This window comes from Falco naumanni, chromosome W (genome assembly GCF_017639655.2).
Source record: "Falco naumanni isolate bFalNau1 chromosome W, bFalNau1.pat, whole genome shotgun sequence".
NCBI classification, from domain to species: Eukaryota; Metazoa; Chordata; class Aves; order Falconiformes; family Falconidae; genus Falco; species Falco naumanni.
In genome coordinates, this window is record NC_054079.1 from 6,727,482 (window position 1) to 6,745,501 (window position 18,020).

General features: G+C 43.8%; 1 protein-coding gene across 1 annotated transcript in view; it reads left to right on the forward strand.

Annotated features, from left to right (window-relative positions):
- Positions 1-15,075: 15,075 nt before the first annotated feature.
- The window catches only part of LOC121080537 (E3 ubiquitin-protein ligase UHRF2-like), a 68,818-nt gene continuing 65,873 nt past the window's right edge, over positions 15,076-18,020 (forward strand). The window contains exon 1 of the mRNA XM_040578615.1: positions 15,076-15,582. Within this exon, the coding sequence (XP_040434549.1) occupies positions 15,539-15,582 (44 nt within the window). The 5' untranslated portion in view covers positions 15,076-15,538. The remainder of the gene's footprint in view (positions 15,583-18,020) is intronic.

Sequence of the window (18,020 nt, forward strand, 5' to 3'; positions counted from 1 at the left end):
ACTTCAGCCAACTGGACATACACAAGTCCATGGAACCAGACAAGATGACCCTGAGGGTTCCTGATGACTGGAAAAAGGCAAACATCACAACCATCTTCAAGAAGGAGAATCCAAGGAGATGAAGACTGGTCAATCTGGGAAGGTTGGGGAGCAAATCCTCCTGGAAGCCATGTCCAGGCACACAAAGGAACTGGGCTTGCTCCAGTACGCCCATGTCTTTCTTGTACTGGGGACCGACCAAAAGCGGACACTACTCCAGATAAGGTCTCACAAGTGCCAAGACAAGAGATGGAAAGGATCACTTCCCTGGAACTGCTGGCTGCACTGTTACTAATACAGCTCAAGATGCTGTTGGCCTCCTTTGCTGCAAGGGCACACTGTTGGCTCATGTTCAACTTGTTGTCCACCAGGAACTCCAGGTCCTTTTCTGCAGAGCTGCTTCCTAGGCAGTCAGCCTCCAGCCTGTACTGTTGCACAGGGTTATTCCAGCCCAGGTGTGGGACTTGGCATTTGTTTCTGTCGAACATCATGAAGTACCTGTCAGCCCATTTCTCCAGCCTGTCCAGGTCTCTCTGAAGGTCAGCCCTGCCCTCCAGCACATTGACTGCTCCCCCCAATTTGGTGTCATCTGCAAACTTGCCAAGAGTGCACTTTGTCCCCTCATCCAGCTTGTTAATGAAGACATTAAACAGTATCGGTTCCAGTACTGATCTCTGAGGGACCCTACTAGTTACTGGACCCCAGCTGGACTTTGCACCACTGATCAAAACTCTTTGAGCCCAGCAGTCCTGTCAATTTTCCACCCGTCTTATCACCCACTTATCCAGCCCATATCATACCAATTTGGTGGAAAGGAGACTGCGAGAGAGTGTGCCAAAAGCCTTTCTTCAGTCAAGGTACACAACATCCCCTCCCCTCCCCTTGTCAACAGAACCAGTCACCACGTCATAGAAAGCAATGAGGTTGGTAAGGCATGATTTGCCCTTGGTAAAGCCATTTTGGCTGCTCCCAGTCACCTTCCTGTCCTTCATGTGTTTAGAAATGGCTTCTAAGAGGATTTGCTCCATAACCTTTCCAGGGACTGAGGTGAGGCTGGCTGGCCTGTAGTTCCTTGGATCCTCCTTCTTGAAGATGGGTGTGATATCTGCCTTTTTCCAGTCATGAGGAACCTCTTCCAATTGTTATATGACTTTTCACAGATGATAGAGAGCAGCCTCACAGTGACACTGGCCAGATCCTTCAGCACCCCCAGATGCATGCCATCTGATCCCATTGGGCTTGTGTATGTCCAAGTGGGTTAAGTGATTCCTAAGGCTTTCTTCCTCCACTGTGGCTACCGCTTCACCCCCACATGCTCTGCTAGGATTCTCAGGGAACTGGGAGGCCTGAGGGCATACCTTACCGTGAAAAATGAGGCAAAAAGGGCATCTGACTACCTCAGCTTTTTCCCTGTCGCTTGCCACGAGATCCCCTGCCCCATTGAACAATGAGCTCATGCTTTCCTTAGTCTTCATTTTGCTACTGATTTACTTAAAAAAAACTTTCTTGTTGCCCTTCACCTCCCTTGCTAGCTTCAACTCCAGCTGAGCTTTGGCTTTCCTGACTGCATTTCTATTTGTGCACACGGTCTCTATGTCCCTCCCAAGTAGCATGCCCCTGCTTCTACCTCCTGTGTACTTCTTTTTTGTGTCTGAGCACGGTCAGGAGCTGTCTGCTCATCCATGCTGGCCTTCTGCCACACTTGCTCAACTTCCTGCACATTGCAAATGGACCGTTCTTGTGCTCTGAGGAGTTTGTCCTTGAAGATCAACCTGCTCTCCTGGGCACCCTTGCCCTCCAGGGCAATTTCTCATTGGATCCTGCCAAGCTGGTCCTTGAACAGGCCAAAGTCTGCTCTTCTGAAGTCCAGGGCTGTAATTCTGCTGTTTGTCTTGATCACGCCTCTCAGGATCTTAAACTACACAGTCTCGTGGTCGCTGCAGCCAAGGCTGCCCTCAGCCTTCACACCATCAACCGGTTCTTCCTTGTTTGTGAGTAGCAGGTCCAACAGTGCGTTTTCCCTAGTTGGTTCATTGATCACCCTCATCAAGAAATAGTCTTCCATACTCTCCAGAAGTCTCCTGGATTGCTTGCACCCTGCTGTATTGTCCTTCCAGTAGATACTGGGGTGGTTGAAGTCCCGCATGAGTGCCAGGGCCTGTGACTGTGAAGCTTTCTCCAGCTGCCTAAAGAAGGCTTCATCTACCTCTTCTTCTTGATCAGGTCTGTAGCAGACATCTAGTACAGCATCACCTGTGCCAGTCTGTCTTCTAATCCTTACCCGCAAGCTTTCAATTGCTTTGTCACCTGTCCTAAGGTAAAGCTCCATGCATTCAAGCCGCTCCTTTGTGTAGAGCTCAACCCCTCCTCCTCGCCTGCCCACCCTATCTTTCCTGAAGAGCATGTATCCCTCCACTGGAGCACTCCAATCAGGAGAGCTATCCCACCACGTCTCCATAATCCCAATGGAGGTCATAGCTCTGCAACTGTGTACAGACTTCTAATTCCTCCTGCTTGTTCCCCATGCTACACGCATTTCTGTTCAGGCATTTGAGATGGGCCCCAAGTCATGCTGCTTTTACAGGGCAAGTGTGAGAGCCTCCCCTGTCATGCTGTCCCCCAGATATGTTTGTTCTGCCCCTTGTGCCTTCACTTCTCTTCAGGTTACGGAAACCCTCCCCCGGCATATCTACTTTAAAGCCCGCATCACTCGGTTAGCAAGCCTGTTTGCAAAAACACTCTTGCCCCACTTTGTCAGATGTATCCCATCCTTGCTCAGTAGCCCTCGCTCCTCAAAGAGGGTCCCATGGCCATAGGAGCCAAAGCCCTGCCTGTGACACCAGCCACACAGCCAGGTCTTGACCCACTGGATGAGTCCACTTCTACCTGAGCCTTTCCTCCTTACCGGCAGTATGGAGGAGAATACCAGCTGGGTCCCCATGCCCTTCACCCTCACCCCCAGAGTTCTGTAGTCACTTGCGGAAATACTCCAGGTTATCCCTGGCAGTAACATTGGTGCCCACATGGTAATAGTCTGAGGGCCAGACAAGCCTTGGCAGTCCCTTTGCAACATCCCGTATCCTGGCCCCTGGCAAGCAAAAAGCCTCCCGAGACATCAGTTTGGGTCAGCAGGTAGGTGCCTCTGTCCCCCACAGGAGAGGGTCCCTTTCCTTTTTCCCTTTGTGCAGACATAAGGTTTGGTCTCAGCTGGCTCTGATGCATACCCTGAAGGGTCTTGTTTGTCCTCACCAGTGCCCAGGGCACTATACTCAGGGCAGTTGCAAGTCTGCAGGTGGAGCAGGAACACCTTTCTTCCATTTGCCAAAAGTCACAAGCTCCCAGCCTTCTCCACCTTGACAGCCACCCTCAGCTACCTGTTTGACCATGGCCTCTAGCTGTCCCTCCTTCCTTGCTCTGTGTGGCTCAGGCTGTTGTCTCTGCAGAGTTTCTGCAAAGACCCTGTCAATCTCCTCATTGTCCTCCCTGATGATTTGCAGCCTGCTCACCTCTTCCTGCACCTCCTTCGCTCAGCACCTCAACCAGAGCACCTCTCTCACAGGAGATGCCACCACTGCCCCTAGTCCCACAGAGAGGCCCCAGGCGCACTCTGCAGCCCGAGATCTGGGAAGTGTCATCCTCCCACCCCACCCCAACTCTGTTTGGATCAAGGCCTCCAGTGTGCCAAGGGCATTATCACCAGTCAGTGCTAGGGAGCGTGCCCTGCTTTATGTTGAGACCATCACTGCACAATCTCCAAGCAGCTCCATGCAGTCCTCAGCGTCCCCTCTGCACCACAGCTGTGTTGTTAGTATCTGCTGCTCTCTGTGAGCCAGATCCTCCCTAATCAGGAGTCAGCCTTTCTGTGTGCAAACTGCTGTGCAAACTGAGAGCAGCCCCTGCAGCATCCCAGGTACTTTGCGCCACAAACTGCCCCTGCTAGTGAGCGGCTGCACCTCTGTTTGCAGTGCTCTGGGCTGCTGCACTCCCTAAGGAGCAACTAAATAACAAAATCATTGCATGCTTTGTAGAGGCTAGGAATTTCTATGTGTTTGGAAGATGTCATCTTTTTTTTTTTGTACTTGTAGATGCTCAGTATACTGAAAGAGTGATGACAGATGCACCAGGTGTAGCTGTTTATTGGTGGTGCATCAATCAAAAGATATTAACGAGGCCCTAAGTTTTAGAAGCATGCTAAACAGGAAGAAAAAATGGGAGTGACATTTACTAAGGTAACTTGACTGTTTTCTAAATTACTGGAGTTAGAAGAGCTAGTGAAATAAAAAACATCTGTTATTCTTGCTCTAAAGCCTGTAATTCCTTGGATCCTCCTTCTTGAAGATGGGTGTAATGTCTGCCTTTTTCCAGTCATGGGGAACCTCAACCAATTTTCGGTTGGTAATGCTTGTTTCTGGATAATACTAATAATTTTTGCTGGGTAATGTTTATATTAAGTCAAGGACTTTTTAGCGTCTCGGGCCTTGCCAGCGAGAGGGCTGGAGGGGCACAGGAAATTGGGAGGGAACACAGCCAGGTCAGCTGACCTGAACTAGTCAAAGAGGTATTCCATACCATATGACGTCATGCTGAGTATATAAACTGGGGGAAGAAGAAGGAAGTGGGGCCATCCGGCATTATGGTGTTTGTCTTCCTGAGTAGCCTTTATGTGTGATGGAGCCCTGCTTTCCTGGAGATGGCTGAACACCTGCCTGCCGATGGGAAGTAATTAATGAATTCCGTGCTTTGCTTTGCTTGCATGTGTGGCTTTTGCTTTACTTATTAAATTGTTCTTATCTCAACCCCTGACTTTTACATTCCTTTCTGATTCTCCTCCCCATCCCTCTGGGTGAGGGGGAGTGAGCATGTTACTGTGTGGTGCTTGGTTGCCGGCCGGGGTTAAATCATGACAGACCTTCAGCAACCCCATAATAGAAGGTTCCTCTAAGAGAATAGGAAAAGTAGACATCTGCTTATTTTCCTCCATCTCCAAGGAGCTATACCGAAAACTCACTGTCATGGTTTAACCCCAGCCAGCAACTAAGTACCACGCAGCTGCTCACTCCCTCACCCCTCACCCAGAGGTATGGGGAGGAGAATCGGAAAGGAATGTAAAACTTAAGGGTTGAGATAAGAAAAATTTAATAGGTAAAGCAAAGCAAGGAATTCATTCCATCAGCAGGCAGGTGTTTGGCCATCTCCAGGAAAGCAGGGCTCCATCACACATAACGGTTACTTGGGAAGACAAACGCCATAATGCCAAATGTCCTCTCCTTCTTTCTTCTTCCCCCAGTTTATATACTCAACATGGTGTCATATGGTATGGAATACCCCTTTGGCTAGCTCAGGTCACCTGTCCTGGCTGTGTCCCCTCCCAATTTCCCATGCCCCTCCAGCCTTCTTGATGGCAAAGCCCAAGAAACTGAAAAGCCCTTGACTTTGTATAAACATTACCCAGCAGCAACCAAAAAACATCAGTGTGCTATCAACAATGTTCTCACACCAAATCCAAAACACAGCACTGCACCAGCTACTAATAAGAAAATTAACTCTATCTGAGCTGAAACCAGAGGACCCACCAATACCCTTTCAGATCCCTGAAATACCCTCTCCTAAGGTAGTCTATGTCAAGGATACATGGAACCTCTGGATCAGTCACAATGGGATATTTTTGCCACTTATTCCCAGTAAAGCTTATTTCAGCCTCCAATATAGTTAGTTGTTGAGATCCCCCTGTCACTGCAGAAATACAAATGGATTTTGCCCCCGTATAGCTTGATGGTATTAGGGTACACTGTGCACTGGCGTCTACTGGAGCCTTATCCTCCTGTGGGTCTGATGTGCCAGCCATCTGATCCACACAGTCCAGTAAACCACGTGGCTGGAGGCAGGGTCCCCTTAACCCTGATCATAGGATTCTCCACTTCTTGTTAAAACGTATTAGAATTCACTTCCCTAGGATCAGAAGTAAGATCAGCCCTTCCACTCTGTCTGGGAAACTGCCCGCTGGAAACTGGAGCAGTGGTTTTCCTGGAAGAATCCCCATTTGTGATTGTTTTTCCTTGAAATTCAAGTACCTGTGCCTCTAGGGTCAAGGTGGATTTTCCATCCCACCTCCTCATGTCCTCTCCGTGTAAAACCACAGGGTACCCCGTGGTGTGTACCCTCTATATCCTCTCTCTTGAGCAAAGGAATACTTGCTGTTAACAGCTGAGGTACTGGTCCATACAGGTGGGGAGTTGGACCTATCATCTTTTTGTTGCTAGAACTCCTGGAACAGTTATTCACACTTTTCAGACAGTTTTTCCACAGCTGAGTTGCAATTCCATAAGGAGGAAGAGATTTTCTTCGTATTGCTGGAGTTGGCAACCCACTTCATCCACCATTGGTGCCTTTTGGTCTATAGGTCATTACTACCAATGAGTTGGCATGTGATGATGGTGCACTCCATAAAAATTTCAGCTACATGGGTTGTGTGCATCAGACTTTGTTGGGATCTGTGGGTAGCTGCATGCTGTTCGGGTTATAATAAATCATCTCCAGTGCAGCTAATTCCTTCAGGTATTGGATACCTCTCTCCATGGTGGGCCATTTGCTTGGATGACATATAACATCTTCCTTGAAGGGATACCTTTCCTTCATGCTTGACAGCAGTCACCTCCAGAGGCTGAGAACTTGCATCCCTCTTTCAATTGCCTTGTCAATATTCTCTTCCCTAGAAAGTGATCTCAGCTGCTTGGTTTCACTACCCTCTAATTCCAGGCTACTAGCCTCATATCCCAGCATCAGAGCAGCCAGGTGATAATGTGCTCACCTGGATGATGGCTGAAATCTTTTTGAATATCAAACAGCTCACTTGGGGATAGGGATTGAGTGGATACCTCTTGTTCTGCCTCTTCCTCCTGTTCTTGTGACGTCCCTGTTTCATCCTCCTTTACTAAACAACCCGTCTTTTGTGTCTCTTTCTTCTTGTGTATACTTGTGTAACACAGCCGTGTTGTTAGTATCTGCTGCTCTCTGTGAGCCGGATCCTCCCTAATCAGGAGTCAGCCTTTCTGTGTGCAAACTGCTGTGCAAACTGAGAGCAGCCCCTGCAGCATCCCAGGTGCTTTGCGCCACAAACTGCCCCTGCTAGTGAGCGGCTGCACCTCTGTTTGCAGTGCTCTGGGCTGCTGCACTCCCTAAGGAGCAACTAAATAACAAAATCATTGCATGCTTTGTAGAGGCTAGGAATTTCTATGTGTTTGGAAGATGTCATCTCTTTTTTTTGTACTTGTAGATGCTCAGTATACTGAAAGAGTGATGACAGATGCACCAGGTGTAGCTGTTTATTGGTGGTGCATCAATCAAAAGATATTAACGAGGCCCTAAGTTTTAGAAGCATGCTAAACAGGAAGAAAAAATGGGAGTGACATTTACTAAGGTAACTTGACTGTTTTCTAAATTACTGGAGTTGGAAGAGCTAGTGAAATAAAAAAATCTGTTATTCTTGCTCTAAAGCAAGTTACTCTTGCTTTAGTACATATTCTAATATCCCTTTAGAGAGTCATTATTGACTTATATGAAATACAGCTTGACTAATTATTTGCCTGTCAACTTCATAAATGTAAATTATGAACTGGCGACAAATGTTCTTAAAAATATCATGTAAGATTATTTACCAAATGTATAGCTTTTAGTTTAATACTTTGCCTAGGCACCCTCATTTTGGGGGAGATGTCTTTGAGCAAAGTTTTTCTCAATCTGCTATCTAAATTGTTGTTGGATTGAATGTCCTATCAAGCTGATTGGGGGACTTGATGTTCACCCATTCCCCAAAGCTGTTTCAGAGGCAAATTGCAGTACTTATTTTGATGAAATTTGCCAGGTTTTTAGGTTGAATACTTAATTTGTCTGAAGGATGATTTGTGACTCATTTCAGTAATGCTTTCATGAATTCTGGTGATGTAGGAAATGACTACTGGGAAGAAGAATTTTTTCATAAGTAATATTGTGTTCAGCAAGGATTTAAAGCATCTATTCTATTAATTTCCTTTGAATGTGCACAGATTGTCCTTGTTTGTTCATATATAGACCTGGGGCTATATCCTGAATTTTCTGTATCTGACATTCCTTTAGTACAACTTGGAAAGTTGGAGCAGACCAGAAGGTGTTATCTTAATTGCAGAGGGAAGAGTATGCTGGAGAAAGTGGTACTATGTTGTGGGTATAGCTGCTTCCTTGCAGTAGCTGGCTATGAGAATGTAACCTTACTGGTTACGAGCCCCTTGTAATGTTAACTTGAGTATAGTGTGTGTACTTCAAGAAACCACACCTTCTTGTAGCTTTTCTCTCCTCCTATAACAAAGTAGAGCACCTCAAGTACTGATTGTCTTCCAACTTATGTTATTCTTTTAAATCTTAATGAAGCAATAACGATGGGTAGGGATATACAAATAAGTTACTGTTAAATCAGGTAGCGTAATAACTTGAGCATGTAATTTATTTTTTGATAATTTTCAGGTTTTTGTCCCCAAAGATGGGCACTGTTGCAGATTAATTGACTTGCTCTGAGTTTGCACATTTGCTGATATTCTAGGAACTTGGTTTTTTGCTCATACCAGAAACAGATATTCTTGCCCTGAGTATCATTACTGGTGAATACCACACAGTGCTTTACACCTTTTAAATCATTAGAGAAGCATGCTTGCAGCAGTCTCCTCTCTGGTGTTCTACTTGCAGATTTAAATGTGGCATTACTAGCCATAGAATAGTCTATAGCTATAGAATACTCCTGTAAAGAAGACTGATTTTAAAAAAAAATATTACTTGGGCAGAGAATAGAACACTAATTCATTGTAAAATGATATTTTAAGATAACCCTGTGACAATTGGCCTAAGAATCTGCTAAACATTGAGTTACTGTTATTTAAAGGTGGATGTGCCACGTGAAGGAATGGATGATTTTGTGTATGGTGGTGGGTGCATGGGTTTCCCCATCCTTCTGCGTTACTCACCAAGTACACCCAGGTCCTCGAGCAAAGACAATCCCACAAATGGGTTTTCCTTTTCCCATGGGAGGAGCAACCCACACTGCCTTTCCCAGCCACTTCCCTATGTGCACTACGGGGGTCTTATCTCCTCCCACCATATGTAGGGGCTGTATTTGGGCAGGACTAGGTCAGTTATCAGATCCTCTGGTGTTAACTAGCCAAAGTAGCTTCTAATTTTACATCCCAGTGCTTCTATGCCCCAGCGCCCAATGCTCTCAACACAGTCTTTAACAGTCCATGATATCATTCAATCTTTCTAGAGGTTTGTGGGTGATAGGGGATGTGATACACCCAGTCAATGCTGTGTTTCTTGGCCCAGGAGTCTATGAGGTTGTTTTGGAAATTAGTCCCATTGTCTGACTCGATTCTTTCTGGGGTGTCCTGTTGCCACAGAACTGGCCTTTCAAGGCCCAGGATGGTGTTTTGAGCAGTGGCATGGTTTACAGTGTATGTTTCTAGCCATCCAGTAGTTGCTTCCACGCAGCACTTGCCTTGGCAAGTTTGTGGCAGTATAGGCAATTGACATATTGATATGCCAGCCACCGCCCGCTATTCCAGGGACGCTTTACTCATGTGGCTTGCTTCATTGCGGTACGTGTTTTGCATTCATGGGTGACCTGTGTGATGGCCTCAACAGTCAGGTCCCACCCCTCAATCACAAGCTCATCTGTACATTGCACCCCTCCCTAGATATCCTGATGTGTCATAGGCCCTCCAAGCTATGAATAGCTCACTCTTACTTTCCCAGCCCAGGTTCACCTGAGTCACTCCAATTCTGGCAGCCTGGTCTACCTGCTTGTTGTTTTGATGTTCCTCAGTGATGCGGTTCTTGGGCATGTGAGCATCTACACAAAGGAAGGCGAGAAGATTTCTAGATAGAGATAACAACAGTTAAATAGGGAAAGCAAAAGCCACATGCACAAGCAAAGCAAAAAGGGGAATTTATTCACTACTTCCCATTGGCAGGCAGATGTCCTGCCACTTCCTGGAAAACAGGGCCTCAGCATGTGTAATGGTTGCTCGGGAAGAAAAATGTCATAACCACAAACCTGTGGAGAGCCCATGCTGGAGCAGTCTTTTCCTGAAGGACTGTAGTCTATGGAGAGGACCCACGCTGGAGCAGGGGAAAAGCATGAGGAGGAAGGAGCAGCAGAGACTGACCGCAACCCTATGTTCCCCATCTCCCCCCTGTGCTGCTCAGGGTGGGAGGAGATAGAATAGTTGGGAACAAAAAGAGTGAGCCTGGGAAGAAGGGGGAGCAGGGGGAAGGTGTTTTAGTTTTTGTCTTTGTTTCTCACCATCCTACTCTATTTTAATTGGCAGTAAAATAAATTAATTTTCCCAGAGTCGAGTCTGTTTTGGCCACAACAGTAACTGGTAAATGATCTCCCTGTCCTTATCTCAACCCATGAGCTTTTTTATCTTATTTTCTCCCCCCATCCTGTTGAGGAGAGGGAGTGAGAGAGTCTGGCAGCCAGCCAAGGTGAACCCACCACCAAATGTAATCTCTCTTGCTCATTACTTTCAGATCTTGGCTTAGATGGATAAGGAACTGGCAGGATGGCCGCATCCAAAGAGTTATAGTCAACGGCTCAATGTCCAAAAGGAAAACAGTAACGAGTGGTGTTCCTCAGGGGTCTGTACTGGGACCAATACTATTTAATATCTTCATCCATGACATAGATAGTGAGACTGAGTGCACCCTCAGCATGTTTGCAGATGACACCAAGCTGAGTGATGCAGTTGATTCACTAGGGGGAAGGGATGTCATCCAGAGGGACCTCGACAGGCTTGAGAAATTACCCATATTGGATAATCTCATTTTGTAGGAGTACCTTGGGGGTAGTGTCAAAGCAGAACTTCTTAACTGGGCTCTGTCCAAGTTGACTCCTATAGAATCACTGAAAGTGTCTCTGCACTGGGATACCCAGTGTTGCAGATTTCAGGAGGGTTCATATACTCAGATGCAATGCTGGCAACATTTTGTGTATTCTCAAATAAGTTTACCCCTGAGCCAGAAATGGTTTCCTGTAGAAAGATAAAGCCAATTGGGAATTTGAAGCCACAGGGAGGTTTTCTAGTTTTACCCTATTTATTTCTTTGCAAACTTGCTGTGTTGTCTGTTAGAACAAAATGGAGAAGCAATCATAAAAGTACGGACCCTTGAGGGACACCACTCGTTACTGGTTTCCACTTGGACACTGAGCCATTGAATATAACTCTTTGGATGCGGCCATCCAGCCAGTTCCTTATCCATCTAAGAGTCCATCCATCAAACCCACCTCTCTCCGATTTAGTGACAAAGATGTTGTGGGGGAATACGTCAAAGGCCTTACAGAACTCCAGGTAGATGACATCCGTAGCTCTTCCCTTGTCCACCGATGCAGTCACTCCATCGTAGAAGGCCACCAGACTAGTCTGACATGATTTGCCCTTGGGGAAGCAATGTTGGCTGTCCCTAATCACATCTCTGTTTTCCATATGCTTCATCATAACTTCCAGGAGGATCTGTTACATCGTTTTGACCAGGCACAGAGGTGCGGCTGACTGGTCGGTAGTTCCCAGGGCCTACATTTTTAAAATGGGTGTGATGTTTCCCTTTTCTCCAGTCACTGGGGACTTCACCTGACATGACTTTTCAAATATCGTGGGGAATGGCTTGGCAACTACATCAGCCAATTCCCTCAGGACCCCGGGATGTATCTTGTCACGTCCCATGGACTTGTGTATGTTCAGGTTCCTCAGGTGGCCTCGAACCTGATCTTCCCCCATGATGGGTGGGACTTCATTCCCCCAGTGCCTGCCTTGAGATTCAGGGACCTGAAAGATGTGGGAAGAGTCGGGGAAAACTGAGGCAAAAAAATTGTTGAGTACCTCTGCCTTCTCCATGTCAGTTGTCACGAGATATCCTGTCCTATTTATTGGGGAGTGGGGATGGGGGTGTGTACAATTTCTTTTGTCTTCCTTTTCTGGCCAACGTACCTGTAGAAGCCCTTCTTGTTATTCTTCACATCCCTTGGAGAGACCTTGATTAAGAAATTGTCCTTGACGCACTCCAAGAGTCTCCTGGACCGCTTACAGCTTGCTGTGCTGCTCTTCCAGCATATGTCAGGGTGATTGAAGTCCCCCAGCAGGATCAGAGCCTGCGAGCGCGATGCTTCCCGTAGTTGAAGTAAGAACACTTTGTCAACAGGCTCCCCTTGATCAGGCGGCCTGTAGTAAACACCAGCCACAAGGTTTCCTTTGTTGGCTTGGGCCCTAATTTTTACCCGTAAGCTCTCAACCTGTTTGTTGCTGGTTTTCAAAGACAGCTCTGTGCCGTCACTCCATTCCTTTACATAGAGGGCAAACCCCCCAACCCTCATTCCTTGCCTTTCCCTTCTGAACAGTTTATAGCCATCGATTCCAGCGCTCCAGTCGTGCAATTCGTCCCACCACATTTCAGTGGTAACAATCAGATCATAGCTTTCTAGCCGCACAGAGGCTTCCAGCTCCTCCTGCTTGTTAGCCATGCTGCGTGCATTGGTATTGAGGCACTTCAGCTGGGCTACCTACCTTGTCACCTTTTTAGCGGGACAAGCCCTAATTCCTTTGAGGCGTTTCCCTGTTTGTTCCTAATACATCAAAAGCCCGTGGCTCTTCTCTGTTGCTCAAAACCGCATCCATCCCCTTCCCCTGCTAAGTCTAGTTTAAAGCGCTCTGTATCATTGGCTGCCTTTAAGCTTAAAGTGTCCATATTGATTTACCAATTAAAATTATTTTCATAACAGAGTTACAGATTAGAAAGGCTTTGATTAACATTCTTCTACTGAATGCCTTAGTTTTTCTTTGAACCCCTCTGCTATTGTCTACATCTTTAGTTCATCAGGTATAAATAGGATGGTATATAAAATAACTGTGATATAGTCCTCAAGGGTTTATACTCATAATTATTTGCCTTTATTCTCTACAAGGCTGGGAAGTCTATTGTCCAAGTGTGAGCATCACAGTACAGAAAGACGCATTTGGGAGGAACGATCACAGGAGACTTCTTTCTGGCTTTAATGTTTTTTTGGCTTGAATAACATGGCTTCTTTGTTATCTTAGTAGCTAGTCTCAAGAAGTAGCTGCAGATGGGGAAACCTCAATAACGTCTGTGTCTCAACTGCATTTTCAGGAGGAGGAAGTTGCAAATCACTTTAAAGCTAGAACTAACTGAAATGCCTAAGGTTACATAGGGACGTTTTCCTGAGGTTTCCTTCTAGAAATACCTGCTCCTTATGTTCAAAATTAGTCAACAGAGTGACTTAAAACAAGGTAGAGCTTTCATTTGTTTATTATAATTTTACTTTTTTAAAAGGTATACTTTTAATATTGTGGGAGTTGAGAATAAAGATTTAACTTGGATGCCAGGTTTTTACATGGGGGGGGGAAGGTTGATTTTATTTATATGGGGTTTTTTTCTTTCAAGGAAGCATGTGAAAAGTAAGAAAAAATAAGCTCACTATGATATGTACTTTATTCATTATATTCTTACCTTTCACCCTCTATCTCTCAGTAAATTTGTTTAGGAATTGCTTTTGTTTATACTTCAAATTACCTAATGATTGATTCAGTTAAGATACTGATAATTAAATTAATTCATGTTGTTTTGTTTATAGATGCTGGTGTTTGAGTGTAGTAGGAATAAATATCCATCTCTGTCACTGTCTTGCTGCTTGATTAAGGCTATAAATTAAATCATACACATCTGTAGCAAATTAAGCTGTCCTCATTTTAAAAAACTGTAAACACATAATACAGCCCCTGAAGCAATTCAGCCTTATAAATTTATCCCAGAAAAATGAGTTTTATAATTGTTCTATCTATGTATCAGTACAGAGGCTGCTTATTAAACATTTTGGAAATGCACAATTCTCTTGTATGCATCACAGTGTGGTAAAACAAGTTTATTCATGCCCTGAGGTTGGCCGCTATGTCAATGTGTTATCTTTTGGGTTCAGTTTTTCTGGGGGTTTTTTTGGTGTGTGGTTTTTTTGGGGTTTTTTGTTTGTTTAAGGGACATTTAGATGGTCTTTATAAGGTAAATTCTCTTCTTTATGTAAAAAAAAATAGAATAAAAGGATGCTTTGCAAATAAAGTAAAACTAAAAATACATCTGTGAAATATTCCTGTTAAAATATTATTTCCAAAATGAGCATGAAAAGTAGTTCCCCCAATTTGATTTTACAGTACTTGAACTTATTCAGAGCATTTTTAGAATTTACTTTAAATTTTTCATCTTAGAGTTCTCTTCCATATGCCTTCTTCACTTGGTATGACTCCATAACAGTTCTATTGCAATAATGTTTTCTTATACTTGATGTGCAACGAACAAATGTGTTCCTTAAGTGTGTGTGTGGGGGGGGTTTAATACTTTTTTTATTCCAGTTAATATTTCAAAGAAAATAACTGTTTATACACTACAGTAGTTAAAAGAATGACTGCGTAACTGAAGCAATGTATACCTCAGTGGTTTAACTCTAATCACAGGAAAACCCCTGTACTGTTGGAGTAATATGCATGTAATTAGTTGAAGGCTTGAGAAAATCTGTGAGGATAATGAATGAATGAAACATGCTCTACAACAGAGTAGTTTCATAACTTACTACTAGCACTATTGTGAGCACAGAAAGGAGAAGAGTCATGAGATACTTCCATTTCTTACAGTCAAAAAAATTATGGAAGCACCAGACTCGATTGGTTATGATAGCAGCCTTGTTAGACTTGGAGAGCCCATTTCCCTCCCCCCTCCTTTCTCAAATATCGAAGGATTCATCAGCAGTGCAGGTCAAAAAGAATCAGGGTTAAGTAATAATTCTAATTTGGAAGTCCAGGGAAATCTTAAAATCTGGTTGTGGGCTAATATTTTAAGTATACATGCTTATTTTAGTCATAAGGAAAAATTACCTGAAGAAAAAGTTCAGTGGAAAGAGAGATTAAGCTAATTTGCAGGTAAAAAAAAAATAATTAAAAATAAATCAGACTCAACTTTAAATTTTATTTTATTTTACAAATTGTGTTCATAACAGATCTTATTAAGATTAGAAGAATAAAATGCTTGAAGCACAACACTTTAATGACCGAACATTGCTCTAACTTACCCAAGCCCAAACCAGTTGAAATTAACAGTGTAGAAGTTTTTCACTGACAGTTAAATAGTTTGGCCAGTTTTCCTTTCTGTTCTTAACCAGGATCATAGGAAATAAATATTCATTATCAAATTTTCCTTTTAGATAAATGAATTGGTGGATGCCCGTGATGTCAGCATTGGAGCCTGGTTTGAAGCTCATATAGAAAATGTTACTCGAGCAACAAAAGGACAAAAGAACGGTAAAGCTCAAGTAAAGAGTGGCAATTCTTACAAAAGGACTAATGGAAACTTAAGTCAAGATCATACTAGAGAGAATGAAAATTATTTGGACAGTACACCATCCACATCTTACTCAGACTGCATGGACACCGATGAAGAAGCTATTTATCATATCAAGTATGATGAGTAAGTGCTTCTGATATTATTTTGAGGACATCATATGTTATGATTTGGTGTGTAAAAACAAATAATTTTGTTGAAGAAACTTGGAATCAAAGAGAGCAAGTTCAATATTGCAACCAAGGAAATAAATATTTAAAAGCCATAATGTCTTTCAGTCAGATATAATGAATATCCTGAGGGTGGTGGGTTTTTTTCTTTTATTCACAAATTCCTGTGAAGTATTAACTTTATCTTGACTTTATGAAACTCTGAATCCCTATCTCCAAGGAAAGGAAACTATGCATTGGATTTTTCTGTACTTGTTTTTCTATGTAAAATATAAGTTAATATTTTCTTTAAAAACTACTCTACTCATATTCACTTCCTTCCATTGAAGTCTAAACAAGTGTTTCATGGGAGCAAATTCTGGTGCTCGAATTGTTTAAATTTTGTTTTAAAAGTAATATTTATGCATGAGATGACAGGTCTGTGTTTCACATAGAGGTTTCTTGTAGAGAATCTGGTGACTGGGAACATAAAACTAGTTTTGAGCTGGAGTGAGGGTACAAAGGCATTTTTTTATTTTTTAAATCTGTGGTACAAGCAAATTTCAGAACCTATGACAGATGTGCTAGAGTAGAGGCTTTGTACAATAAACTCAGTGGGATTTGCAGGGATTTCTCATCACCAGCTTTTGCACTGATGTATTCGCATAAATCAGATCCTATTTTTTAAATGATGCCTTCATTTGCTGAAGCAGCTAACTAAGCCTCTAAACTAATGGCATCAATGAGAATTTTTTATTACAGAGATCAACAAAAATATTGCACTTTGGCATGTGAGATTAAAGGTAAAGGAACATACATTTACTTTACACAGAAGCATATTCAGTATTATTCTGGTTGAGGATAAAAAAAATTTGAAAACTTGAAGTATTGATTTCAAGTTTTGTTGGTTTTAATAATTCACCCTTGATCTCAACATGAAGCCCTCCACTGCCATAGATCTAATTCTCCAGACCAAGCATCCTAGTACAGGTCTATTTCTCCTAGCTGTCTTCAAACCCCAAAGATCCCACAGGTCTCCACTTAGAAAGAAACAGCTCTAGATCTCCATTTTTCTCCCTGTTTTCCCATCAGTATTGACAATGATCAGTTCAAGAGCAAGTTGAATGTTCTGCAACATAATATATCTCACACCTCTGTAGTTGAGAACCTTAATCAGCTTTATTTATACTGGAGCATGACTGTGCTTTTCTTTGGGGGGGGGGGGGGGAGATCATGCTAAGAGGTCCTACGAACCTCCTTGTAGGTATTGAAAGGCTGCTGTTAGCTGCCACCACCACCGTCCCCCATCAAGCTTTTCCTTCACCTGACTGAACAAGCCTTCCCCAGCCTCTCCTCACAGAGCACATCTTGACAGCCCTCCACTGGGCTAATGCCAGCTTGTCAGCATCTTCCTTGCATTAAGGGACCTAAACCAGACATAATATTTTAGATATGATCTAACAAGCACTGAGTAAAGGGAAATAGTCACTTCCCTCAAACTATTGCCTATGCTCCTGTTGACACAGCCCAGAATGCTGTTGGCCGCCTTTGCTGCCAGGGCACACTGCTGGCTCGTGTTCAGCTTGCTGTCTAGCAGGACCTCCACGTCCTTTTCTGCAGCGCTGCTACCCAACCAGTCACTCCTCAGCCTGTATTGTCACATAATGGGTTGACCCTGTCCAGCAGCCAAGTACCCACACAGCTGCTCACTCACTCCCCTCTCCTACAGGACAGGGAGAAAGTAGAAGGTGAGTGTCACATGAAAGGGTGGGGGGAAATCCTCTCAACCCCAGGTGTTTGATCTATTAGCGCCCCAGGAAAGCCAAGACCCTTGTGCCCGACCAGTCTGTCAGCGTCACGTTATAGGGACCTTTCACTGAACAGTCCCACTGGATCGGAGGGCAATTCTACTGCCTTGTTCAGGGAAAAATGCCAATAGCATCAGGGGGATCCCTCAGCAGGTCTTCCCACTTTGTTTAAATGTGTTACCCACTGCTGGCAACCACTAGCACCCACAAAGGACTCACACTAACAGTTTATGGAATAACACTATTATAAAATCGTGACAAGTTAAGATTCATGATTGCCGGTGATAGGGACTGTCTGCAAAAACAAACTTGAAATTATATGTAACCAAACTACATACAACTAAATTATAATCACTAATAACAGCTAGTGTGAGTTAGTTATTTAGCACGCATAAGACAAACTTGTTACCCAATAGGCATCCCTATGGGGGAGAAGACAGGTTCAATCTGTTGACTGATCCCAGAAGTTACGATGGAGTCTTCCCTAACTTCCCCCCTCATTCATTCAATTTTATACTTTTCTTTACTCTCAGGTGGAGCTTAAGTGAGTCTAGTTATACATTCTTTCATTATTGATTGGTGTAAACTTCTCTCGCTTTCATTTAAA